Source organism: Agelaius phoeniceus, chromosome Z (assembly GCF_051311805.1).
Source record: "Agelaius phoeniceus isolate bAgePho1 chromosome Z, bAgePho1.hap1, whole genome shotgun sequence".
Classification (NCBI taxonomy): domain Eukaryota; kingdom Metazoa; phylum Chordata; class Aves; order Passeriformes; family Icteridae; genus Agelaius; species Agelaius phoeniceus.
The window spans coordinates 51,928,810-51,955,425 of NC_135303.1; the positions used below are offsets into that span (position 1 = coordinate 51,928,810).

At 37.8% G+C, this 26,616-nt stretch overlaps 1 protein-coding gene across 7 annotated transcripts in view; it reads left to right on the forward strand.

The window, feature by feature from the left end:
• Window positions 1-26,616, forward strand: part of CDC42SE2 (CDC42 small effector 2) — an 83,366-nt gene that overhangs the window by 47,880 nt on the left and 8,870 nt on the right. For all 7 annotated transcript variants that reach the window (XM_077172254.1, XM_054651656.2, XM_054651660.2 and 4 more), the window contains one exon: window positions 1,493-1,805. In XM_077172254.1, coding sequence (XP_077028369.1) covers window positions 1,752-1,805 — 54 coding nt within the window. In that variant the 5' untranslated portion in view covers window positions 1,493-1,751. The remainder of the gene's footprint in view (window positions 1-1,492; window positions 1,806-26,616) is intronic.

Sequence of the window (26,616 nt, forward strand, 5' to 3'; positions counted from 1 at the left end):
TATGTTTTCTTCTTGCCCTCAAGGTATCCTGTTTAATAAAGTTGCTTTGTTTTATTTGGTGTTACCAACAGGATAACCTAGCAAAGCATATCCCCCCTGCTGCTTCCTGTTCTGATCTTTAAGCAAGGAATGTAAGAAACAAGCAGATAAACCTAATTTTGACAGTATCAGTTAATTTTTCAAAGCTAGGAGATGAGAGTACTTTAGATGGGGTTTTGCTATCGAGATATTGTTACTGCAGCACACATTTTTTTCCTCAAAGAGCTTCAGATAATGTCTTAAAAACCAAGAAATGTGAGAGCTTCCCAAAAGCTTTGGAGACCGTATGGAAAAGGTTCTGCTGTATTCTTTTTGTGCGTGTTGTAGAGAGTAGTTGCGGAAAGTACATGGCTAGTCACGGCCACACAGTGCAGTGATTTGGTGTGTGTGTAATAAATGAGGGACAGCTTTGCTCATGTGCTTGGCACGTAGCAAACTAATGAAGGTGGTAGCAAAGCAGAGCTGCTCTGCCGCAGAACGTTTGTACTGATATATGCCTAGTTTCATGCATTGCACGGAGCCTCCAAACCACTTCATACTGTGAGGAATTGCGCAGAAATGGAAATTGCATAGTTGTGCACACGTCTGTGTAAGTGAAGATGCAGGTGTATAAAGAACTGTTAAGGAGTATGCCAGTAAAAAGCTTCTGGATATTCATTATCTCGCTTTCTCTGCTAGGAAAGTTTATGATATGTTGCAAGATAAGTGAAGTCTCATAGGAATTTTTATTGCACTGCTACTGAAAGAAACAAGAACGGAGGTTTACCAACAAACATTATTTGGGCAAAGGAATGGTTGGAATCTGGAGCCTCATTTGTTCCACTTGAGGAGTTTTAGAGGTTTAAGGAAACAATTTCAAGGTCTACAACTAATACCCTATTTTGAAGTAAACTGTAAATGAGGCATAGGGTAGAAGAGGGTGGAAGGAAAGAAAATACATTGTTGACTAGGTACAGCCATTTTGCAAATATTCTGTATACAGAAATGTATTTGTTTCCTTGACATTTAGGAGAGCATACCTTTAATTGACAGTTGTGTAACAGGATTGAGGTTAAATACCATTTAAATCTCACACTGTGAGTGTATAATGAGAAGTATGTATGCATGGAGAAATATGACGTGTTAACAGGCACTATTCTCTAATAAGATAAAGGGGTGTATGGGCAATTATCACTTTCTGAAAGTTAGAAACAAACTGAGATAACTGCCAAAAGATTGGATACCAATTCTTGGTATCACTTAGTCTAACCAAAGCTGGAATGTAAGTCTCAGATGGATTTCTGTTATATGCCATTTTTGGTAGTCACTGTAGAAAAAAGCACCTGACTTGTTTGCTAATGTCTTTCAATCTGTGATTCAGGGTATTACCAAGAAATCAATGGTGTGGGTGGCTGGCTTGGAGCTTGAGATTATTTGTATTCTCTCTTTTTGATTCATGTACTTCTGTTTTCAGGTTCACGTAACGCTAGGGACCAAAGAAGCATTCGTAATATTTCTCTGGTGCTGGGATCAACCTTCTGGAAGAAGACTCTAAAATAACTTTTTGCCTTCAAGTTCTTTGTCCTGGGACTGACTTGTCTTTGGAGAAGAGCTCATCAAAAAAGAAAATTTTCACATTGGAGCCATTAAAAATAAACCTGTTCAAAGAACAGGCAGACTTACAAAGGTTGAGTCCTGCTTTTCATCTGTGTTCCCACTTCAGACTGTAAACCATGAGTGAATTTTGGTTGTGTTTCAACTGCTGTATTGCAGAACAGCCTCAGCCTGTAAGTATCAATATTGGCACTGCTTTGTTTTTATATAATTAACTAAATTATTAAAGTTTTTAATTTTCTCTTTTTTTCTTTTTTCTTTTTTTTTTTTTATAAGGGCTGTTTGGCCAGCCTTGGTGAGAATTAAGCAATTAACTGCCGTGATGGGGATCAAAAAAGTCTGTTCTAAACTGCTGTTACTTTCCTGTCCTTGAGACTGAATCTGTCCAAAGTCTTTGGAAAAAGCCTATATTTGTTGGAATTGAAAAGAAGGGGAAGGGAAAAGGGTAATGAGGATGTAAACTGTCTTTCTAGAGTAAATAACTTTTAGTGGAGGTGTAGAGATGTCCTCACTTCTGTATGAGTTGAGGCCTGCCTTTGGGTGTGGCTAGACAATGATGGTAGAAGAAAATGATTACATTTAAAAAATCCAAAGTGAAATCCAGTCCTCTACCACCTTAATTTAAAAAAGGATTTAATCTTTAACTATTTGGTTAGTTTTTAGATTAAATCTTTGAAGAATGAAGGGATGCATTCATATTATAAATACTTTAAAAAAAATAGAATTTAAAATGGCTGTTGTGTGAAAAAGTATATAGCAAACTGTTACATAAAAGAAAATTTCAAAGCATGTGTTAGGAAAACAGAAAATACAGAAATATTCTTTGTTTTCATATATTTTTAAGTACCTTTAGAGTATGTTTCTGAATCCAGTGCTGTTGGCAGAAATTCTGCCCGTATGAAGGTGGAATTAACCAGGAATATGGTTAGGACTGTGAGAAACATCATTTTATGATGTGGCATCTAGATCAAGCTAAGTGAACATCTAGAAATTACAGTGGTCATACAGTAGTTTTACAAACACGTTAAAAAAAGCCCCAGTTACTACCGGTAGCATTACAGTAACCAAGAGAAACCCAGAGTGAATAAAGAAACCTCACATTAATATGCTCAGCTGCTAATATTTGGCTGTAGGGAAACTAAAGGTTGAAAAAAAGAACCTTACATTAGGCATTGTCCTTGCACAAAGCCTGAATGCCAGACTGATGGCATGCAAATATTAAAGTGTGACCATTGACATTTTGAACTAATGAGTGCAATTTTATGTCAGTCTTGGTCAAGCAGAGTTGTGGGAGATGAACTCTGAGATACCGGCATGGGAAGCTGTGATCCTCCTCTCTTGCTTGAATACCATGCAGTCTTTTAAAACATTAGCTGTACTCATATGGAGTCAAAATTATTTGTCTCTTTTTTTTTCTACATATATTTGAATAAGATGTGACAGTTCAAAGTATTTCAGATAGCAAAATGGCATATTCTGTTTGTTTTTGAGAATCCCGAGGCTCAGTCCTTACAAAATCTTGAGTTCTGTGATCTGTTTAAGTTACTGCCAAGGAAATCCACGTATGTTAATACAGTGGTCTGTGAGTAATGACTCACGAAGCAGGAGGAGATTGTACGTGGGAAGTGAAGGAAAGGGAAGCAGCACACTGTTTCTGCTGATACAGTGGTGTGCATTGGCCTGATGGTTAAAACAATCCTTGTGTTTAAGATCCTAATAGCATGTTGATGAGCACTAACCTAGTTTCTGAAGTGTGTCTTTCAAGTGCTGTAGGAGACTTGCTTGTTACAAAGTGCCAAAATTCTTCAGGATACGTCTCAAAAAAAAAAAAAAAAAGAGATGCGTGCCCTTCTTGGCATGCTTGATGAAAGGCACTTAGTTGTCCTTTCCCTGCAGTTACTCATCTCATTTTGCTGTGTTGTGTTGTACAGCACTTGTTCTGCCATGCTCGGTTGCACTAAGTGGAGTGTTTAATCAGACACTTATACCTCTGAGTAAGTACAGGAATATTTTCCATTTCTGACAAATAGCAAAGCGTGTACTGTAACTCTGAGGTAAATGAGTCTGATAAATGAGACAAGTGATAAGCAAGCGGTTTTCCCTGTCTCTGCAGATGTTGTGTGCTTGCATGTTCGAGAGACTTGCTGAAAATCATGCTAATTTTCAGCCCCAAAATAGTGTTACATATTTTCCCATTGTATCATAAACTAAGTGAAACTTGCAAACTTGGATAAAAGTTATGAGTCTGTCCCCTGCTGTGCATTCAACTTGTCAGTTGAGTTCATTTTCTAAGGAGAAATGCCTTATCTGCCCAGACTTATTCCTTTCATGTGCCTTCTTTCATTTTAACTCCTGCATCTCAACCACTTACATGGCCTGCCTAAGTGTCCCAGCCACTTCATGTTCAGCCATTGCATGTTGAGTGGCCTTCTTCTGGGGAAGGACTAATGTGGTCTTGTAGCAACACCAACAACCACCAGCCTCTCAAAATAGACCTTGGAAGCAGGAAGTTAATTTGCTAAATGTTCTGATCAATGTTTTAAATGTTCCTTCTATTTTTAAACTTCTGTTTATTATGGAATATCCTGAGTCAGAAGTGACCCAAAACAATCATGGAGTCCAACTCCTGGCCCTATGCAGGACAGCTCCAAAATATATTCTGTGTGCTCAGGAGTGTTGTCCAAATGCTTCTTGAACTTTGTCAGGCTTGGTGCTGTGACCACTTCCCTAGGGAACCTGTTCCAGTGCCCAAACACCCTCTGGTGAAGAATCTTTTCTTATGTCCAGCCCACACTTTCCCTGACACATCTTCATGTGTTCCCTTGGGTCCTGTCACTGTTCAGCAGAGAAAGGAGGATCAGCATAGCAGGAAAACCTTGCCCACATCATCAGCTGTCTCTCCATCCTGTTCCAGGGCCTCATACCTGTTGTGTAAGGGCACTTCAGGTGGTGAGGCAGGTGGGGAGGGAACTTAGCTATCACTGCAAGCAGTAGTAACCTGGTTCCATTCTGCCCTGGGTCTCCTGAGCCCCTCCTTCTGCCAGGGAACATGTTCTGAAGTGATTATTTTTTCTCAATGTCTTTGGCAGATGCTGGTATCTGAGGCACCTTTAATGTCATGGATAGTGGCATAAATGTTAACCCTCCTTGCTAGAGGGGGAAGTAAAAAGAAAGTCTTAATAGTTGCATGTTTCTGTGGTATTTTTAGCATCTGTTGAGCTAAGGAATTTCATTCTCTCTTGAAATCCAGGATGCATGAATTGTCCCTGCTTTCAGAATTTTGCTGGCAAAATTCTAACATACTACATTTGAAATGGTCAAATACAGTATCTATATTCTTTTCAGCTATAGTGCACTTAACATGAGAACTGCACACGTATGAGTCCAATAAGAACACATTACTTTGTGAATAGCATACCCCAGAGCAGAGCAATAACAATGTTGCAGTTATATACTTGTGTTCTTTGTGGTTCCTTAAATCAAAGACAGTGTTCAAGTATTACCATCATCTTTTAGTGAAATGTATCTTGGCACAGCTTTTAGTCTTTTGTCAGTGCTAACTGTATGCACCATGCTGCTGTGAAATTAAGTACCTGTCTTGGAAAGCAGTGTTCTACTCTCTCTCCTAAGTGTAACTTTGGTTGCTGAATATGTCACTTGGTGTATCCAAAACAGCAGTACTCACTATCGTGGAAGGTACACACATTAGAAGCTCTAAGCTTCTCTGAAGCAGAGTTATAAAATGAAGATAGTAGGTATTCAAAGCAGCAAAACTAATTAGAGATGCAGCTGAAAGAAGCATGTTCCTTGTGGTGGGTTCTTAATAGCCTGAGGTTCTTACCTCAGTAGAATCCAAACAAAAGCCAAGGGAGAGTGTTCTTGTGTCACCCTCTTAAGTTTTTGGGGTTTTTTTATTCATAATGTATGTTACCACAATGAAGACTGCAGATAACAAGTTGCTTTCATATCTGATTTCATGATACCAAGGAGGAGATACTAATCTATTAATAACTATGCCCAGATTTTCTTGGTGGTTTAAGTAGCCTGAATTCTGTTTCTTATGATCTGACCTTTGTTTTGGGAAAAGTAGCACTTTCTGTGATTGTATGTTTTCTTACACCTCCCACTGATATCCTTTATAGATTCTGTAAGCTGATTTTGTTTCCTAATGCAAGATCCGTCATTTTTCACATGCTTCCTCTGTGCTATCATCTCATCCACTGCTATGTTTCACTAAACTCTGCCAAATTCCCACTACCAGATGCATTTCTTGATAACAGAAGCTTAGAAATCTCACAGGTTTTTAGAGGAAGTGTCCATGGTTTCTTTCTTGGGCTAAGCTTGTCACCTACACCAGGAATCTGTTACTTTCCTATACTGCTTTCTTCCTGGTCTGTCCATTTTTAACTTGCAAAGTTCATTTTTGGTCTGAGAAGCCTTTGGTCGTGATCTGGTGCACTCCCACCTGATTTCGGCCAAAGCTCAGTACAGGTGAGCTTTGCAGTTTGCTTTGACCTTGCAGTAAAATTATTGCTCTGCCACAAAAGAATAAGCTATGCTCTCTTACTTCTGGCTCCAGGCTTCCTTCCCTAGCTAATTTGTTGATATTTTGTTGTTTGTCTCTTGTTTAGATTATTTCCATTTTGTCAAGGGGCTTTTACAGTTTTGTTGCATGCCATGCCATAAATGTTTAAAGTGGTTTGGAAAGTGAAGGTTGTTTAGTGTCTCTTTTGATGTATGAAAGAGGATCAACAGGTAGGTATTTAGAGTGGGGAGGCCAGTCTTAAAAGAGAGGCAGGAAAAGCCCTGCACATACTGTTATGTAACTGACTGCTGGATGCTTCAGGAGACATAAATTATCCTAACCCTGGTTACCTGAGGAAATTATCCATGGATGGGTGTTGTCAGCCCTAGCTTCCTTTCTGGAAAAGGAGTCATAGGTACAGCTAAGGATACATCTAACACTGCAATTTATGCAAGTCTTACAAAGGAGAATTAAACATTCATTCATTAAACATTCACAAGGCACATTTGTGTGCCTTATAGCTGCAGAATAGATCACCCCCCCAGCAGGCACACACACCACCTTGCTGCTTGAAGTACTGGTTCAGTACAGGCTCTGTGCTCTGTGCAAGTGCAGCTTCTGGCTTAAAATACCTAAAACTCAGGCTTTCTTTTTCATTAAATTCAGTCATTCTACTGCATTCAGTAATCCTAGGAAAGACTCAGTAGGAGATGACAACCTTAGAGAGCCCTCAGATTTCAGAGTTACTCTACTGAGTTACGTTTTGAGCTGCCAGTTTAGAGGCTTGAAATTCTTTCTTTTTCCTATTCAGTGCTGTTGTTAGAAGTAGCCTGAGGGAACACCTTATCAAAGGAGGCAGAATCAAAAAAGCAGCAAAATGCTTGGCTTTTATTTACAAAACCTGATCTGCTTGTATGGCTTTAAGCCTGATAGAGCTGCTCTAGATTTTTCTTATATCTTTAAATTAGCCACCACACATCTTAAAATATCTTTGGAGATGTTCAAGTACTAAACTGTTTACAAAGAAAACAAAGGAAGTGTTTTGTGTTTATGTATAAATACCTGAATAAAATTAACGGAATATTTTATGTTATTTTATGATGGCTGTGAAGTTTTTAGCCCTTCATTAGCTGCATTGTTGCTATTTACTTAATATGATACTAGTTGATGACATGGAAAGTAGCTCTTTGAAGGATATTGGAAACAAGAATTATGCCAGCTTTCTGTTGTTGATAATGTGTCTTGCCATTATCAACATACTTGAAGAAGGATGTAATATGCTTTTAATATCTGCAGGCTCCATGGAGCTCAGGCTTTCCACTTAAACATGGGCAGGAAGTCGATTGTGCTGTTTGTTGATCTGGACACCAGTGCTAGAGCCCTTGAATTGCTTGTTTCTTATTTCTCTTAAATCTCCTAATTTTTCAGTGAGAAGACATTTTCAAGAGCAAAACCCTGGTATGAGTCACTGACAAAAGGAGCTTCCACAAGAACTAGTTGGCGCTGCCTAGCAAAAGTTGATAGTTTTGCAAACACCCTTGGAGACTGTGCTGAAGCATTTCCAATGCAATTTTTTGTAATTTTTCTGTAATTTTTCTAATGGAACTTAAAGCTATAAAGCCCTGGTGTTTTTTGTGTGCCTTAGTTCTATTGTTTGTCAGTTCAGTGGCTTTATCCCATTCTGCCTTTCTCATCAGAGCAGTGGAGATAGGGAAGCATGAAGATTTAGGGGCATTTCTACTTGCTAACAGCTAGAGGCAGGAGTAATCTGGACACAGCCTGAGAGATGTGCACTTTCACTGACACTATTTGGAAGTATGCTTTGTGTTAGTGAATAGAGAAGTGAGTTGTTGCCCTGAAGCTACGTGTTCAGCCTTTTGGCTTTGACTGCTTTTGATATGAAAGGGAGTATTGAGATTAGAGGCTTCCTCTGCTGATATCTTACTGTATTTTTATTGTAACTTTTCTGGAATGGATCTCAGATATTCTGTTGGTGATAATTCTTAAGACCAATGTGCAACTTAGAAAATATGTATTTTTAAATTGCGGTTTTAGAGATCTTTGCCTGCACTTGCATTTTCAATTCCCAGCATTAGCATTTCACAATGCTGAAATTTTTCCTTTTTCAGACTGTTCCTCAAACCTCTGGTTCTGCAGTTCCTGTCATGACACTTACTTACACAGGAGATATGCATGATACCAAAGTTCCCATTTACTTACAATAATGCTATTCTTCACTTTTCTCAAAGATCCTGAATTTATAAGGTATCCATTAAGTCAGACTTTAATAGGTAATCACTTGTAATTATTTTCTTGCCTTTGTCTTCAAAGTGGCTTAGCTGATCCCTCTAAAATGATGACTGCTGTAATTCTGGGTGAATATCCTGCCGCAAGAGGATATTCTCCAGAGTGAGGAGAACAGAAGAGTGGAGGCAAGGCAGAAAAACTGAAGCTGTCAACTGCACTGGGATGTGGATTCAAGGAAGTAATGACTCTCTGAACCCATTGGGTGTTTTTTGTTTGTCAAATAATTTTAGAGAGTTTTTTTAGTTACTTGGATATATCCTGAAGAGAGCAGTAGTTAACTGTAGCCAGGGAAAGATACCATTTCTCTTTTTGTTTAGTCCCTCAAATGAATGTGTAACACGGAGTGATTTGTTAATAAGTCATGCTCTGAAAGTGACTTGACATTAAAAGGGATGAGGCTTACATGGAATTTTTTAAAATAGTTTAAACTACATTATCTCTCTTATTACAATTGTAAATTCAGCTCACTCAGGCTTAGAAAATAGTTGGGTTTATAATATGTTGTCCTTGTATGGACAGGGTTTAATTTCTTTTCTCTGGCTTGTGGTATAGCTTCTTTAGGGTGAACATAACCACCCTTGATGCTTGATAGTGTATCATAAAGGACTACTTACCTCACAGTTCATAAGTTTTGGTACTGGGATGCTCTCAAATCAGACTGTTTTAATTTTGCCTTATTTTCGGCACATTGCAATTTACGTGTTTCTCATCTGCTCAAGATGGTTTCAAGTTGGTATGTGGCTGCCTTATCTCCAGAGAATGAGAAATTTAGTTGAGCCCAAATTGTGATTTATCTTTTTAAGTTTGCCCAGACCAGCCTTTCTTTGCTGACATAGGGTGGCATTTCATGCGCTACTGTTCTGCCACCTGGAGTTTTCCATCTCTTGAGCAGACATACATCTCATCACAGGAGGAAATAGTTATTACTTGTTGCTTATCAGTGTTTGCATGCCCTCTGGTTTACATCCAACACTCTGAGTGGGATATGGTGTAACACAAAGCTTTGTACTTCAAGTTTGTCAAAATAAATTGTGACCTTGAAAAGTATTGTACTTACTTAAAAAGCAAAACATTTCCCATGGGCAGTGTGTCATGACTGCTGAGTGTAGGTAAATGCTCTGGGAATTCAGCATTCTTTTATTCTGGCATCAGACAGCTCCAAGTAGGTTCAAATCTCACCTTCACTGAAACCCTTCAGTTCTGTCTCTGGTGCCAAGTTCTATTTTCTCCCAGTTCGGGCTTCACTCATTTGAAGGTTCAACATTGCAATTCTTGTTTTACAGCTGGAAAATGTTAGACAGGTTACTTGCAGAGCTGCATCGTGGTCCATCAGTGGCTTCAGAACCTGTCAGACCTTAAATCAGGAAAGAACAGAAAAATTGGGATGTACAGGATGACATAGTGAAAAATGAATCTAATTTGAATAAAATGGAAGAAAGTACTTCCAACAGGATTTATGAATAGATGTTAATTGGAGATTACAGCAGAATGATAGAATTTTAGAGGTGGAAATGATGTCTTGGGAGGCTGACCTAGAACAGAGACTGGAAAGAGCTAAAGGAATTAAGTAGGTATTTATTAAAAGGCCTTAATGGATACACCTTGGGCAGTACAAGAGCCCAGCCAGGGCTACACCCAAGATGGACCCAAAATGGTGACAAAATATACAACTGGTTGCAAGGTCTCACACTTTTATAAGTTTTGATCTATTTGAAAATTGGAGTGAATTGTCCAATTACAGCTTCAGGTCAGGAAGTCCCATCCTTCTTGTTTTCTCTCTTCAGTCCACTCTTCAAATTTTTAGGACTGAAAATTCTAAGAGTTGCCCTTGGTCTCAAGCTGGAAAATGATTGTTTTGTCTACCTACTCTGTGAAGAGAACTTACTTATATTTAATATGAAGCTCAGAGCTAGACACCTAGTCAGTGCAGAATCTAAAAACTATGAAAACTAAAACCTAAAGGATAATTTCCCCCCTTTAGAGGGAGGAAATAAATTTTAATAAAGACAGTTGCACAAAATGTAGTTGTTAATCTTCACCTCATTATGTATAAAGTTTTGTATAAAACTTATCTTTTGGGCTGCTTTTTTTATTTTGTGAACTGAAAAGCTGATGCTTTCAGGGATTAAATTTCCTAAAGAAAGCTCATATGTCTTGGTTCAGCTGGGAATTGGAGATCTGTATCAAAGGGGTGTATTACTTATGGAAGGAAATTACTCTTATGATATTCTAAATGTAGGTGGCTTACAAGCTAAAATGCACTTCAAGTATATTTCTTGAAAGACTAGAGTAAAATCTATACAGGACATGTCCTATTTTACTCTGGTACAAGTATTACTTTAAATACAGCTTGTTGTATTGCAGTTACTAAAACCCCATTTAATCCCTAGGCTCTCGGATGGTGGTCAAATAATGGATTACTGTTAAAATGGGAGAATAAATCCTGCCAGGCACAATTCCAGAGAAATATGCTAGGATATGTAAACACACAGACACATACATGCACATATGCAGCCTACTGGATTGCTTTTATTTGTGGCAGCAGCTTGGCATTGCTGAACTTGTGAGGCGTGGAAAAATGCCAGTACAAGAATAGGCATGCTGATCCACAGAGTAGCAGGCAAAAGAGCTCACAGGCCTTTTGCTCTCCATGGAAGAATATCAAATGCATGTTTTCTCTTTTTAACATTGGAACTAAATTTTAAAAATTAAATTACTTCTGGGTTAATAATGCAAAGAAAGGAAAATTTAGGGGAGGAAGGAGAAAAGCTTCAATCTGTGTAGTTTGGGGAATAAAGAAACAAGATTTGTGTGTGAGCTCCTTAATTAATTGCTTTTAAAAACTATTTAAAAACCTTTAAAAGATGTGGTTGTAATGAAAGCATGGATTAAACTGACTGTTGGAAAACCAGAAATGATGCAGTCGAGGCCTCTTTGCATGGTCTTACCCCTAAAGAAACAAAACATGTGCCATGCATCTCACATCACTGAGATTCAGCTGCTCTTTTGATCTCAGGAATAAAATGCCAATATTTCCATTATTAAAGGAGATTAATGTTCCTACACAGAGAAGACAATGAAGAGGAAGTTCACACCTTTTCATACATACACACCTAGATTAAAAACAGAGAAAAAAGTGACTGAGGCATGAAGATAGTTGTGTGTTGGCTGGTTTAGTGTTTAAAGAGCTGAATACTGTGGGGATTTCTGCAGGCTGTGAACCTCAGGTTCTTCTACATAGCAAAGACATTTTTTCTGATTTGTGAAAATATTTGCTGTATTATGGGTTGGATTTTGCTGTTTAGTTGATTTTTGTTTGGTCTGTTTTGGTTGGTTGGGGCTTTGGGGGGGTTTTTGGCTGGGGTTTTGTTGGTGGTAGTGGTCGTTCTTTTGTTTTTTCTGTTGCTGGGGTTTTCTTCTTGTTGCTGCTTAGTTGGTGGAGTTGTTTTGTTTGCTTTGGGTTCTTTTTTCTGTTTTGGGATAATCTGCTGAATTACAGCAAACCCAACTGCCCGAGTATTTTCCTTGGTGCTTCCCTGGTATCCTGCTGACTGCAAAGATACTCTTGGAAGCTTATTAGTAGTTTTTATGGGGCATGTGTATAAGCCTCATGGTTTTCTTTGAAGGCAGCTCATCTTGGGTGCTAAGGCAAAAATTTATTATAGCTAGATTTTAAAATGGATGGTGCTAATTCTGGATTACATGGTTTGGTTCTGGTTTTTGTTTTTTTTTTTTGGTTTTTGTTTTACTTACTAGATGTTCATTGTAAACAGCTTTTTTGTATCTAATCAGATTATAAAACAAGAAGAGTTTCTGACAGGACCAGTATTCACCTGACATAAGTGCTGCAAAACAAATGCTGTAACACCTTACAAATGTGAGGGTGTCTTGATCATCCCCCGAGTCAGTGAAATTATTCTCCTTGTATACTAGTAGCATGTTTCATATCACCAAAATCATGTTTTGCAATATCTTTGTCTGTTTCTCAGTGCCTCTAGACTAGACACCTGTGTAAATAAAGTTCACTTTGTTTAGTAAAAGAAAACAGAAGAGCTTACACTAGTCTGATCTATCTCTATTATAGGAATAGTGACCAGGTACCCTACAATACCTTACATTACATAACAATTTATGGTATTTAGTGTTCTAGAATTAGTCAGCTCACATTATTCCCCAGTGAAAAAGAGAGAAAAATTATAAAGGGAGTGAGATTTTATTTCATATTGGTGTGTTTGTAACTTTTATCTAAATGACCAGCAAACCTTTCCATTTGAAGGATGCTCTGAGACAGCTCAAAAACCTATTTTACCCTAAAGTTCTTTGTTGATCACTAAAATGTACATCAAGTGGTTGACTCTGACAAGGAATCACTTTTGAACTTCCAGTTGCCAGCTCTACAAGCTCCCACTGTGTTCAGAGAGTCAAGCTGAATCTTTTTCCCACACTGGTACAAGAAAGCTTTCTGTGAACAATCCCCCTGCTTCAGCTCACTGGAATTTAGTAAATAATTTGGTCATGCCCAAGAAGGAATAGAATTCAGCTTAGGTTCTTAGCAATGTTGGCTCTGCAGGCATTGCAGGGGTGAGTATTACTGACAAAGTATTTTTTATGCCCAAACATACCAGACACTTATTTTATGATGCTGAAGACAAGAAATTCTGTAGGATACGCAGACTGTGGTATGGTTTGTGCTTTTACTGTTATCACAGATAAACAGCCAGATGCAAATTTATGTGGTTTAGTTTCTTGAAAAGAAAATGAACTGTAACTATACAATCCTGAACCCAGAAGAGTGGTCTGAAAGTAAACCTTCCTGGGATACAATTGGGAAGGGCAGAAATGTTTGAATTTCTCAATATTTTTATGTAGTAATCCCTAAGAGGATATGTTGAGTCTCATGAAAATGCTGAATCTTGATTTTTTTTTAGCTTTGCAGCTGGAAAGCAAACACCTTTGTCGTGTTCGTAGTGGAGAATATTTTTTTCCCTTGGGTTTTGACAAATACTGTATTCAAAAATTGTATTCAATGTATTTGCATTTTCAGTATGCATTAAAATGACCTTCAGGGCTTAAGAAATTACATTTAAAATTGTCTGTAATGATGTTATAGAGAAAACCAGCATCAAATATTGGTCTAAATTATTTTGATGTAATATACATCTCTCCATAGTCTAAAACTTTACCACAGTTGAGAAGCATTGTCAGTGTCTACACGACAGCAGTTGTAGTTGGCCACTCTAAAGCCTCTGTTCAAGGACACTGTCAGATGCTCAGGGAAACCTGGTGAGATGGTGAAGCAAGGTTTAGGCATAGAAACCATGCAAGAAATCTGGGAAGAGAATTCAATTCTTGCAAATTCTGTGCCTTGATCATGGAAGCGTGTTTCTGGGTGGTATATAGCCTGATGACATTGTGGCTTAGGGAACTCCTAAAATAATCAAACATGGTCAAGATTTGGCAGTTGTCATGCTGCCAAGCCAGTAGTTCAACGCTTTTTTCTTTAGTTGGTGTAGGTACCATAGTCCACTGAAAACCTGGGTGTTAGTAAAGGGTACCTGTCCTCTCTCAGATTATGAAACACAGAGTGGTGGTGATAATATTTTATCTTGGTTGTTGTCGTTTTTCTTTAATTTAGGAACAATATCTATCTTCCTACCAAAAATTACTATTCAATTTTGTATTCATAATTCTAGTTGTTAGGAATATGGAGTTATGTTCTGTCCTTTTAGATATCCCATGGTTCCATTTGCTGAAGAGTAAAATGAAAAATACTCGCTATAAATAATGTACAGTTATTATTATGCAGCCAGTTTAAAAATTCCCAGCCAGCAGCTTTTCAGAAGACCTGATTTTGCTCTGTATGTTTATTGTTCTTTTTTATTCTTCATTCTGACTTTAACTGCCAGTCACTGCAAATCTATAGCCAAAAGCTGATGTTGGGTGTATCTTGGTTTTGAGAGAAGCTGACTATACTTGTGAAACTGGGATGCAGTTGCCCTGAAGTTGCCAATAATGCATGAACCTGGCAAAATCTTAGGTTTATCCATGGTGCTCAGTGTTGCAATGCCAAAGCTTCCTGTGCAGCTGTCAATAGGAAATCATGCTTTCCTATTCTTCCTGTCATAAGAAGCTCCAATATTTCATTTTAGTCTGTAAAATCACTAGATTTGACACACTGAGAAAACCACACTATATATTTCCTGGATTTCTGCAGTGAATTCAGCCTCAGAATTGCATATATTAGGCTGAGGGAATTGTATGTAATGGTATCAAAAAATACACAAGTAGAAGACATAGACAAAAGAAAATCTGCTTTTGCAGGAATAAATTTATCATGGATAACTTGGTGCAGAAAACCTGCAAGATAAGGAAGGATAGGCTGCCACAGAAATGCATTAGTAAGTAGGAAGGTTCTCCTTAATAGTATGAACAGCCAACACTATCTCTAGAAATGATGGTGTGCTGTTGTTGATACTACTTGTGAGTGTAGCAGTAAATTATGACTAGTGAATGTACCTGACTTAACAAAATTTCTGTAGTGCAGCTAGTGGAACAGTAAGAAGCTCTTTCTGCTACTGCTCCTGAATACATCTTTTCAACAATACTGAATTTAGAGGAGTAGAATGGGACAAGTAAGTTAGGAATATGGGGTTCTTCCTTACTTGATGAAATTGAAATAGTAGTGATTGTTTACACTCAAGACCTGTGGAATTGTGGCATGCCTCAGCAAGACTACACAAAAGAGTCTGTACATGTCTGGAATGGGTGCTTTCCTTTTGATGGGACTCTGGACAAGGCAGTAGAGATTCCCTTGTTTTGCCAAGGAAAGCAGGACACTTGAAAGGACTTCCTTTTTATGTTCCTTGTTGTAATAAAATATGTAGGCTTACAGTGCGTTATTAGTTTTCCTACACAATGTCCTTTTGTCTTTATTGTCTGTCGTTTGAACCCACAGATTTTCAATGGCACACCGTGTTGCTCCTCCTTTGCTGCCATGCTTCTGTTGGAACTTGGTTCCTGAACAACTTCCCTTCTGTCGTTAGGGGATATTAGCCTCACATCAGGCATAGGCTTTTGTGTTAGTTACTATTCTGAATATGTCAAAAGCTGAGCAGAAAGTCTAAGCACAGCTGCTGATTTGAACATTCCTTAAGACTTTCTGGTTGACTGCTCTTCCAGAGATGCTTCTAGCCATGCTGTGTGTAGGCTTGATGTGTAAGGATCTCTGAAATACCTACTGGGCCACTCCTTGCTAAATTGTCTTGGCTGCTTATTGTATTGTATTTTATTTTAATTTAATTTAATTAAAAATTTAATTTTGTGTATAGTGTCACCATTTCAATGTCCACTAGTGAGATCACGTTTCAAATGTGTGACTATTTTTCTTAGTATGGGAAGAACATGGGAGGCTGTTCCTCCTTCTCTTGTGTAGGTTCTTATTCCTTTTTGCTTTGATGCCTCAAGCACAAGCAAAGACAGACTGTCACATAATAATGTATTTTGGGATGTATTTTTTACAAAATGATTTGCCTAAAATGAGCTGGATGAACAGACTGACAGTCAAATTTGGGAGCTTTGCAGAAGTCCTCAGAAGAGCAAGAAATGGGATTGCCACTGAAGGAAATTTGTGATTCCATGCTTACAAGTTCTTCTCCCCTACTGCAGATGGGGTATCCAAGGCTACGTGACAGCACTCATGCTGAGGCTGTAAGTGATCAGGAGGGACAACCCTGAGACAATGCTGAGGTCACTCAGGTGACAAATAACTTAGCAAGGAAATGCCAATGGGAGGATCTCCAGAAAGGTTAGCTGTTAGGAGTGTGTCTCTGAGACACAGAAAGCTGTAATGGGATCATTTCCCTTAAAAAGGGATTTGTACCAAAAAAAAAAAAAAAAGAAAAAAAAAAAAAGAAAATATCTACATTTAAAGCAAGTTCATTTTGGTAAAACTTCACTGAGAAGTAAGTAGTACAGTATATTATTAGAAAAATAGGAAAATATTCAGGTATTTTGTTGCATATATATGCATATATATGTATACACACATATACCAACCAGAAGCTGCTGCTATCTGGGCAAACTAATGCCAAGTTTCTAAGATGATACTCACAGAGGTGTTTGAAAACTCATGAATTCACTATGTGTGTTTTTGTTGATTCCTGAGATATTGCTATTAAATATTGTGGCTTTGTCTTTGCCTGTAGCAAAAGTACTAGATCTTCCACTCATTAATCCTACTGCTAAAAAATAAACAGTGCCATAACTCATGAAAATCCATTCCCAGTAAGGGAATTACAATGAGTTTCATAAAGAGATTTTTTGAAATTACCACGTGGGCCCTGATTTATTGTCATAGTTAAAGGTGAATCAGAATGTGCAGGCTTGTGAGAACATATGGCAGTGCCTTTAGGGGTATTACCTTGAGAGCAGTAGATGCTTTAGTTGGTCCAGAGAAAGCGTTAAGCTTACTAAGGGATTGGTTTTATATGGTGAGTGTGAGGATCCTGTGTCTGACAGTGGCTATTACCTGTTTAAGGTAATATTTCAGCTTATTTTTTGTTCTTTTAGTTTTCTGCAGTGAAATTTTGTATGTGCATATCATTGTGTTGGAAAGGATGCAGAGTGTACAAAGGAGTAGAGAAGGCTTGCATGTAATGTACCTTATGCAACATGTGTGCTTCCATCAAGATGCAAATGTTTTCAGACACCTGCACACACAAGACATAACAAACCTCTTTAGTCAGCTAGCTCTAGGAAGTCTTACAATAAGACTAATAATTTCTTAACAAAACTGTTTCAATGCTCAGTATTCTTAAGCACACCCAAAGCTTTTGTTCGTGTTGTATCTTGGAAGTAAGGAGACGTTCATTTGACTGAGCAGGAGGGGCTACATGTTGTAATCCTGGCTACATCCTCAGAGAACTACAGGTCTCATCATGCCAGATGATCTTGCAAGTATTTCCTGTGTTCTTGTTGGGAAAGGTCAGTAAGTGAATGGAAAGAAAGCTCAACATGATACAGTTCATGGCATGCTTTTATCAAGACTTTGTGATTTGATTTTTATAAGAAGCTATTAGAAGTTCCCAGAAAGTTTGTGCTGTGGTGAGTCGTTATATCATTCATTTAACCTCTGGTTTATGTTATTATCATTTTTGGTTATGGAGGGGTGTAAGAAAAATACAACAGGGGGAGAATATGCAGGAAGGTCAGTTGCAGCCTGCTCTTCATCACCATCTGAAGCTAGAGGCTTGTAGTCTAGACTGCAAGACACCTCTGGATGCCACCTGGTGCAATGCAGCTGCTCAAAGCAGAACCAGCTAGACTGTGCAGGAACAGTTGTATTCCGGGGATTTCAAAGGATAGGCATGCAGATTCACTGGATTTTTGGTCCAGCGTTTGACCACCTACGTAAATGTTTATTGTATTCATATGTTTAATTGGTGTTTCCTGTGTTGTAACTTTGGGCTGTAACTTCTCAAACTGCCGCTGTGCACCTTCATGGCTGTCTGCCTTCTGTTCCCTCCTATATAGGTAATGGAAGACCATTAAGACCACAAGGAGATGTCTCAATTCTTACAGATGAGCAAACCCAGTATCTCAGTCTCTCTTCCTACGTCCTGTACAGCAGAGTTTTTGTTCTTACCTATGTCATAGATCTGGATTGACTCTGTAGTTTCAGTAATTAACTTTATTTTCATCTGTACAGGCCAATAATGAGCACTCAATCCATGCAACAGCTTAAACTATTGGACGTTATTCAGCTGTAAGGGTAGAGTTAATATGATAATACTCTGATTTTTGCTGAGAAACTAAAGCTGGTGTGACAGACACGGATGCCTACAAAGGCTGGGAAGGGATTTTTTGCAAGTGCAGCTAGTGGTAGGACAAGGGGGAATGGCTTTTAAATGAAAGAAGGTAGAATTAGATTAGATCAGATATCAGGAAGAAATTACTTACTGTGAGGATCGTGAGGTACTAGAACAAGTTGCACAGGGAAGTTACTGTTGCCACATTCCTGTCAGGAACTTGGAGCAGTGTGTTCTGGTGGAAAGTGTTGGGAGGGCAGTTGAAACACAGGGGTCAGAGGATGGTCTTTTAAGGTCTCTTCCAATCTAGACTGTTCTGAGTCTAGGATTTGTTGCTTTCATCATGCTCTACTGTCCTTTGATTGATTACCTATTAATCTACAGTCAGACTTCACAGTTTAAAGACATTAAAGCAGTATAGTTACTGTAGTAAAAAATCGGTGATTCTTTTAGATTACTGGGTTTTTTTAATACCTTTTTTAAAAAATATGTTAAAGAGACATTAAACCACCCAAAGTAATAAAAATAAAATTATTAGAAGGATAAGTAAATTTGTGGACAAAATGACAGCCAAGTTGAAAGTTGCAAATGTCAACTTAAAATTTTACTAATGGTTTTTTGAAAAGGACAGTGTTTTCTAGCTAATGCCAAGGAATAGATTCGGATTTACTGTGTAACTTAAAGGTGGTTCAAGCATCTAGAATGAAACAAGTTCCCTTTGATGTGTGAGCTAAACACATTTCTTAAAAGACCTATTGTCTTTCAGAGTCATTTGACCTCATCTGGCAATTTTTTCCTGTTTATTTAGAAAACATAGGCTACAATTGCCCGTTTTGTCATATGATGACTAACATCATCATAATATAATGGAATATTGTGTAAACAAACCAAAAAGCTTATACTTCAAAAGATGCTAGAAGGTGGTGAATTTGCTAAAAAAAAGGAACTGTTTTGAGATTATGTGCAATCCAGTTTGATGTATAAAGTTATGAAATAGATTTGATGAGAAATTGAAACTTAAAATCAATCTGATTTTGCAACAATTTAATGATGCCATCTTTGCTGACATTTCAGATTATTTTATTTTTCCTTTAATTTTGCTTTTTTATATACATGAATGGAACTACTAGTTGTTTTCCTGAGGAGCTCAGACAATCGTATTTCATCTTTTTTTTTCCACTTGAGTCAGTCAGTCAGTGCCAAGTGATTTTGCTGTAAAAGCTAAATCCAGTGTACACATGATAATCGGCTTATTAGATGCTAGTTGTAACAGCTCACATTATTAAAAAACTTACCTCTTTTCATTCCTTAGTCTCTATTTCCTAACTCCTTTAGCTAGAGAAATCATGAGGCATCATGGACTTTCGGAAACTTAATGAAAGCTGGGTGTGCTGGAGACCTGCTACTTACCTCTTTTGCTTAAGAGCTGGCATGAAAGCCTGTGCCAGTTTCCTCCTGCTTCTGTTGTGATGAAGCCACAGTTTGTAAGATCCTTAATCAGTCAGGAATCTTTAAACAATCTGCTAAAAACTACCCAAGTAGGAGACTGAGAAAAATGTGTTTTAGTGAGGGCAGCGGCTTTGGTATCTTGTTGATGGAGATCACAGCCTTGGTTAGAACATCGTTATGCTGGGCTTAGATATCAGATGTTACTGCTTTAGAATAAATCTGTCACTGAAATTCAGTGGTTTGGAGGCAGTGTCTAGCATTTCAATTTATCTTGCACATTACCTTAGTTGTGTGTCTCTGTCTTTCTTCTGTGTGGGACATGTTTTGACATGGGGCATTTGAAACTCATAGGTCTGCTCTGGCTCATTGGGAGAGTACGTGGGCTCCTACACTTCAAATGCTCATTGTCACTTTATGGTTCAAAAATTGAATAAAACACTGAAATGTTAAACATATGTTATTGCTGACTGGAATTTTAATATTACTCTGTATGGTATCTCTTTCATCAACTCTTATATAGTACTTGGAGATTGTATAAATGATGGACTGCAGTGTAACCTCACAGATTTAAAACAGCTGAAAAAAATGAGAACACCTCCATATTCAGGGAAATGTTTAGGGAACGTGCAATCTTTCTTCTTCAAAAATATCACACTGACTCTTTGATGAACCTATACATCCAGCCATTGTTTTCACAGTGTTAGTTTGCTACCTCATGATCTAGTTGGTAGAGATGGGTGTTAGATTTTCAGCTTCACATGCATACATACTTTTTGTTGGTTTTGACGTGAATCTATAGGTTCTTAATTAGGGTGGAAAGTGTGGAGAAATGCATCTTAAACATTCAATGCCCAAAAACAAATGCAAGGGATACTCTTGCCCTTACAGCCCCTTTATGTAGAGTTTGATGCAAGATGCTGCAACCTTTTTAGGCAATTTTGATGGGTCACTATTGGGAACTGAGACGCATCACTCAGACCACAGCTTGTCTTGAGACACATTCAGATGTTCTGTCTATGAGGCTATTTTGGAAGTAGAACAGCATTTGTGTGGGAGGACAGAAAACTACATCTACGGGGTGAACTGATGCTTCCTATTTTGAGCAAGTACCTAGCCCTTCCTGTGTGATAGTGTCTGGAGAATCAGATGGGTGCCAAAGCAGAGGGAGTCTTGCTGCTGGTATTTTTTAAGAGCAGATACAAAAAGTATGAAAGGTCAAAGAAGGAAAATAAAGCAAAGGGTTTCAGTTTCTCCTCTGACCATCCAAATTCTCCATCTTGAAATCGTTGACTATCTTGACTCTCTTTGATTAAATCCTTCCCTTAGCTTTCTGCCTAGGGATTTTTTTTTAATCTTTGGCCTGCAACTGCTTTTGAAGTTTCAGCTGAGTTTTTGAATACAAAGTCAGCAATGGCTCTGTTTCATACAGTTCTATAATTGAAATGTCCTCAGGGATGCTTATCTTGATTGGTAAAAAGAACCCAAAGGGAATTTTCATATTAAGAGTTTGCTTTTTTCATTGGGTAATCATGAAATTATCACATCTACCACAATTTTTTTGGAGAACTTCTGTTACTACTTCTTATTCTGTAAGAAGTAGTAACAGAAGTTCTCAAAAAAAAGCTTGCTGATTGAGGGTTATTTCTGAAACGTCAAACACAATAGATGTGAGAACCTATAGTCTGATAGTTCTTATTTAATTTAAAAAAATCCATATCGTATCTGTATTATCAGTGTCTTGATAGTGCACCCATATAATGCAAAAACAAAATATAGTGAAAACAAATATAGCAGGTAGATACTGAGGAAAACCAGGAGCATATTCCTTCTTTGCATTTGCCCTGTCTATCATAAGAGTAGCAGTTGGGTGGCTTTACTGGGATTTATTTTGCTTTAGGAGTGTTTGGGGTTTGGATTGGTTTAGAATGGAAAGATGTATTAGCACTAGATCTCCTAGTGTTACAAAGGGTTAGATGATGTTAAAAGTTATTGTATTTCATTATGTTCTAACTACCATACTGTTACTTAAAAGGCAGGTTTGCAAGGAAGTATCAGAGAGTGTATTGTTTCTTATTGTATTTGATGCCTATGTAGTGACTGAGCTAGCAGTCAAAATTCATCTTCATGTTGTGGAGACAAGTATTAAAAGCTGTGTAGCTTTCTAGTGTTTATGGATGCACAGTCTTTTTTTTTGCTTTTAAAAAAGAAAACCTTTTGGCGGCAATGTTAAGTGATTATTTTCTGACCACAGAAACCCATTCTGCAAAGCAACTCTTTATAATGTGCAGATGGATCATTTAGTTCTCTGCTCACCAGGGAGAGTTTCCATGTAGGGAGTTAGCAAGTAAATTTATTAAATCTCAAATAAGGCTGTGGAGAGGAATTAAATCTTCTTTAGTTAGCATTTGCCAAGAAAGATAAGCCTGTTTTGTGACTGTATTCATTTAAGGAAAGGGGAAAACTATTTTTTGGCTTGGCAAGGTTGCTGAGCCTGCCAGCCAACAGTAAGCATTGCTGACTCCACGAAGGCAAGCCTTGCAGGTGAACGGGGCCCACTGAAGCCACAGATGTTCCTGCCATAACCCACTGAAATGTGGAGTGTTACTAATACTTTGATCTACACAATCTCCACTCCTTTTAATTTTATTTTTTAATAGTCTGAAATTAGAGAGGAAATTGATACAAGACTGGAAAATTAATCTTGGAAGCTGATGTTTTTACTCTGTATCAGTTGAGATGCCAAAGCATGGTACAAAGTTTTGTTTTTTCCTCATTATGTATCAAGTCAAAATAGTATGTCATGAAAAATAATAGTGTCTTGAAGAATAAGGAGAAATTGTGACAAATTTGAACGAAACTTCCTCTTCTACAGATAGTTAAAATGAAAGACTAGATAATCTTGATTAAAAAAAGGAAGGTACATAACTTGGCATTTTATGTATGGAACACTTCATATTGATTTGGATCTGGTTGGAAACACATTGCACAAAATCAGACTAGATAGATCAGATCAGCATGTTATTTCCTTTCTAATGTATTGTACTGTGTGTACCCTGTACTTTCGGGACACAGATAAATATGGAATGACAATAAAATGTCTTTAGATGCAACTTAAGCAACTAATAAATATGCTATGTGCAGTGTATTTTTACTGCATATGAAATAAGTAAAAACTATATGTATAAAACAGTTACTAAAAATTACTCATAATATTTGAGTAAATGCTAAAAAGTTGGCAGTAGGAAAGTTATCCTTCCCTTGTGATAGCTTGATGATATTAACAAGTATTAATTTTAAAAAAGTTCTCCTCAATCCAAACATAACTATGTCTGTGTTAGTTTTAGGGCAGAGTGATTAAAACAAGGATTTACTACTTGTGACTTACATACCAAATTTTGTTATTCTCAAAGTGAGGTGCAAAGATCCAGCCTGTCCTTGCCACTGCTTTTTTGCTCATGTAGACATTGAGGACAGTGGGTATTCTGTTGTCTGGTTTCTCACAGTTTAGTTTAATGAGATCCTGAGGTATAAATAGCCAGGACATCATATAGCTGGATAAAGAACATTTCTCTGTGGAAAAATGAGTTGGCACTTTTTCTTGTTTTCTAAAGTGGGATAAATTAAATGGGTAAGCAATAGGAGAAAGATGCCATATGTGTGAATTTTAATAAAGAAGCATTGTTTTCAGCGATTTTGTATTCGCAATGAGGCCATAGTACATCATCCCCCCTGAATTTCTTCAGTTTCCACCATGTACTTCAGTGCACATTCCTCATCTGCACCTGCAGTACCCCTTTCATTTGAGAACTTCCTGCTGCAGGTAGAATCCACACAGACTTTTGTGTTGTAGGATCCTTTGGAATGCTGTTGTCACTTATATTTCACTTAGACTTGGATTTCTGATATGTCTGTCACAGCCATCTCAAAATATCTGGTGTAGAATTAGCAGAATGTGCTCTTCTGGAGCTTAACAGATTGCTTTGCTTTTGATAGCCACCAAATGTAGGCTGGCACTTGACTTTGGAATATCTTTGTATGAAACTTCATACTAAAGTTGACTTCACTTGCATCTTCAGCTTCTAGCAGGAAAGTAATTGTCAGCCTTCCAAGATCTAAGTGACATCATGACATCACTTAATTTTGTTTTTTTAATATGTTCGAGGCCTTGGTGTTACTCTGTGTCTTAACCTTTTTTTTTTTTTTTTTGAGAGGACCTCTCATGAAGAGCAGAGAGGGGTGCATTACTGCACGAAGGAGAAAAAATTCCCAAACTTGTTTTTATCATACAGGCAGAAAGCTTGCCTAATTCAGAAATGTTGCCATCACTTATGAAAGGGCGTGAGCTGAAGAAGTGCAGCCTGAACTCTGGACAAAATGTGGAGATAGTGAAAAAAGATAACTTCTTCCCTGAAAGCCAAAAATACAGGGGAATAGAAAGGAAATTTTACATACTTCTGGATCCATCAGTATGTTTAAAGAAACAAATTACAGTTTTGAATTTCTTGCCATAAGTAGTCTTTGGAACTGTGAAAAACAGCATTTCAGTCAAATTTTTGTGGCTTTGCTGAAGGGCAGGTTAAATAAATGGTATAATTAGTTTAACGTTTTAGGCAAAAGTTTAAAATTGTTTTAAGTTTCAAGAAACTTGCAGGCTTAAAATATTTTTATGATGCAACTAATGGAGGCTTTCTGATTTCTAATCTTGTATTTCGAAGGAAATGCTACTGTGTGGGTGCAAAGCGTCACTTGCAGGTTAAGAATAGAAAAGATCAATTTTTACTTCATTTCTGTGGTAACTGAAATGTGATCCTGTTTCATTGCATCTAGTACACATTCAGAACAGGGCTTCTTAGGTGGGTCTTCACACTATTTCCATTCCTCTTAAGACATTTAACACATAAGCCTGCATCTCTTCTGCTTCAGTTTCAAGATCAGTTTTTCTTTTCATGATGTAAAAATTGCGTGGTATGTACTTCGCAGTCCAAATTCTTCAGCTTTCTGTCAAGGGAACAAACTGAGTAAAGCCATTAATGATGGCACTTCATGGTACACTTCCAGGATCCTTCTACAGGTCTTTTCCTCTCGTCTCATCTGCCTGGAGGCAGGCAACCATGTCACTCCTTGCCCTCCTAGTAAAAGGGGAAGTGCTTTGGCACAAGGCAAAGGGGAAAAATACTGTAATACAGATTTTAAATGTTTTTTGTCTGCTGATACTGAGTGTTTTAGCAACTTGACCTAAACTGTCAGGAAAGATAACAGTCAAGTTAGCTAATTATAATATGAACCTTCTTCTGTTTCCCTCCTGCTAGAAAAAAAATCCACAGGGAATGCAAATAGAGGACACAGGACTCATTGTAGTTAGGCTGACATTTAGTTAGGTTGGGGCATTTATTTCTTTAGTCAGAAACATCTTGAAAACAAAGCTTTAGATGGTACAAATACTCAGGGGTGTCTATGTTGAAGTTCTTTGCACTAGTGTCATAAACATTCATTTGTTTTATAGATCACCTTTAGTCACATTTCATTACTACTTATTACTAAATCAGTGGTGTGTAAATGTATTCTAGGGGTAATTACTTATGGTGTGATGTCAGGCAGTTTGAGGTATGGGTGAAGCCTAGTGGCATTAAATTTTGCTGAGCCCTGTCAGCATTTTTTATTTCTTTTTAACATGAAGTATTTGATGTGTCTTTCCCTCCTGAAAGTCATGGTGATTATCTCAGCTGATCAGCCACAGCTTCTATGGCTCTGGAGAAGACAGGGGCCACTTCCCAAGCAGTGCACTTTTAACTCCCAGAACACAAAATCAGTCCTTCACCCCAACAGATCAGTCATGTAAGAAGGCTTGTGAGCTGCACAAGGAGAGAGCATGGAAAGCCACAGATGGTAGAGGGAAATGAGCATAACTATGTTTAATTTCTTCCTAAGTAGGAGATGAATGTGCTGCTTCTTTCAAATTCAGTTTACTGAAAAAAATCAATCTCGTGTTAATTCTTACATTAGCATACGTACATTGTTATGCACGTATTATTACAGATACAAGGCCTCAAAAAATACAACCTCAGAACGAAATCCTGGCAAAGCTTATATTTCTAGTGTCCTCTGTAAAAGCTTTGTAACCTTTTCAAGCATGTTCCCCGACTGCTTTCTCCTGTGTTACACTCCTTGTAAAGAGATTGTTTTCTGCAGTGCTCCCCATGTCTTTACACATTCTAATTGGTCAGTTTGGTTGTGGCTGAGACCATGTCTACAGGAACAGCACATTATAGTAGGATCAGCTGTGTAGGACAGCAGCACAGTTGCTGTTGGGGAGTCATGATGTGTATTAGGTGTCTTGTGATCTACTCCAGCCTGGCTCACCTTGTTCATTGGCCTCAATGTCTGATAGCAATGGGAGAACATCAGTTAAGTCTTCTAGTTCAGCTTCATTTTTTAAAAAGTGTAATTTTTGCACTCCAGGGTTAGTCTAAAATTAACATTGAATCATGGTAAGTGAGAATTCGTGAAGCTGCTTCAAAAGCATTCTTGGGATCCAAGCTAAAACAGTAATGTAAATGCAAGCTGGGTACTCCTGCAGGAAAAAAAAAAGTAAATCAATTTTTTATTCACTTTCACAGTGAACTATTTTGTGGCACTGCATTTAAATACTGATCCATAGCTTCATGGAGCTCACATCAGTGGGCACATGTCAGGCAGATGTAGCAGGCTGATGGCCTCTGATAAGGAACTCAGTTAAGATAAGAGGCATGGTTTGGTGGCAGTGCAGTTTAAGTAGTGGTTACTGGTTGACTACCTGATGATTAGTGGAGAATCATTTACAGTCATTCACAAGATCCAGCACTTGTTAATGGCATGCCAGTGATCTTAACAAGTTAAAGAGTAAAATAAGCTACTTTG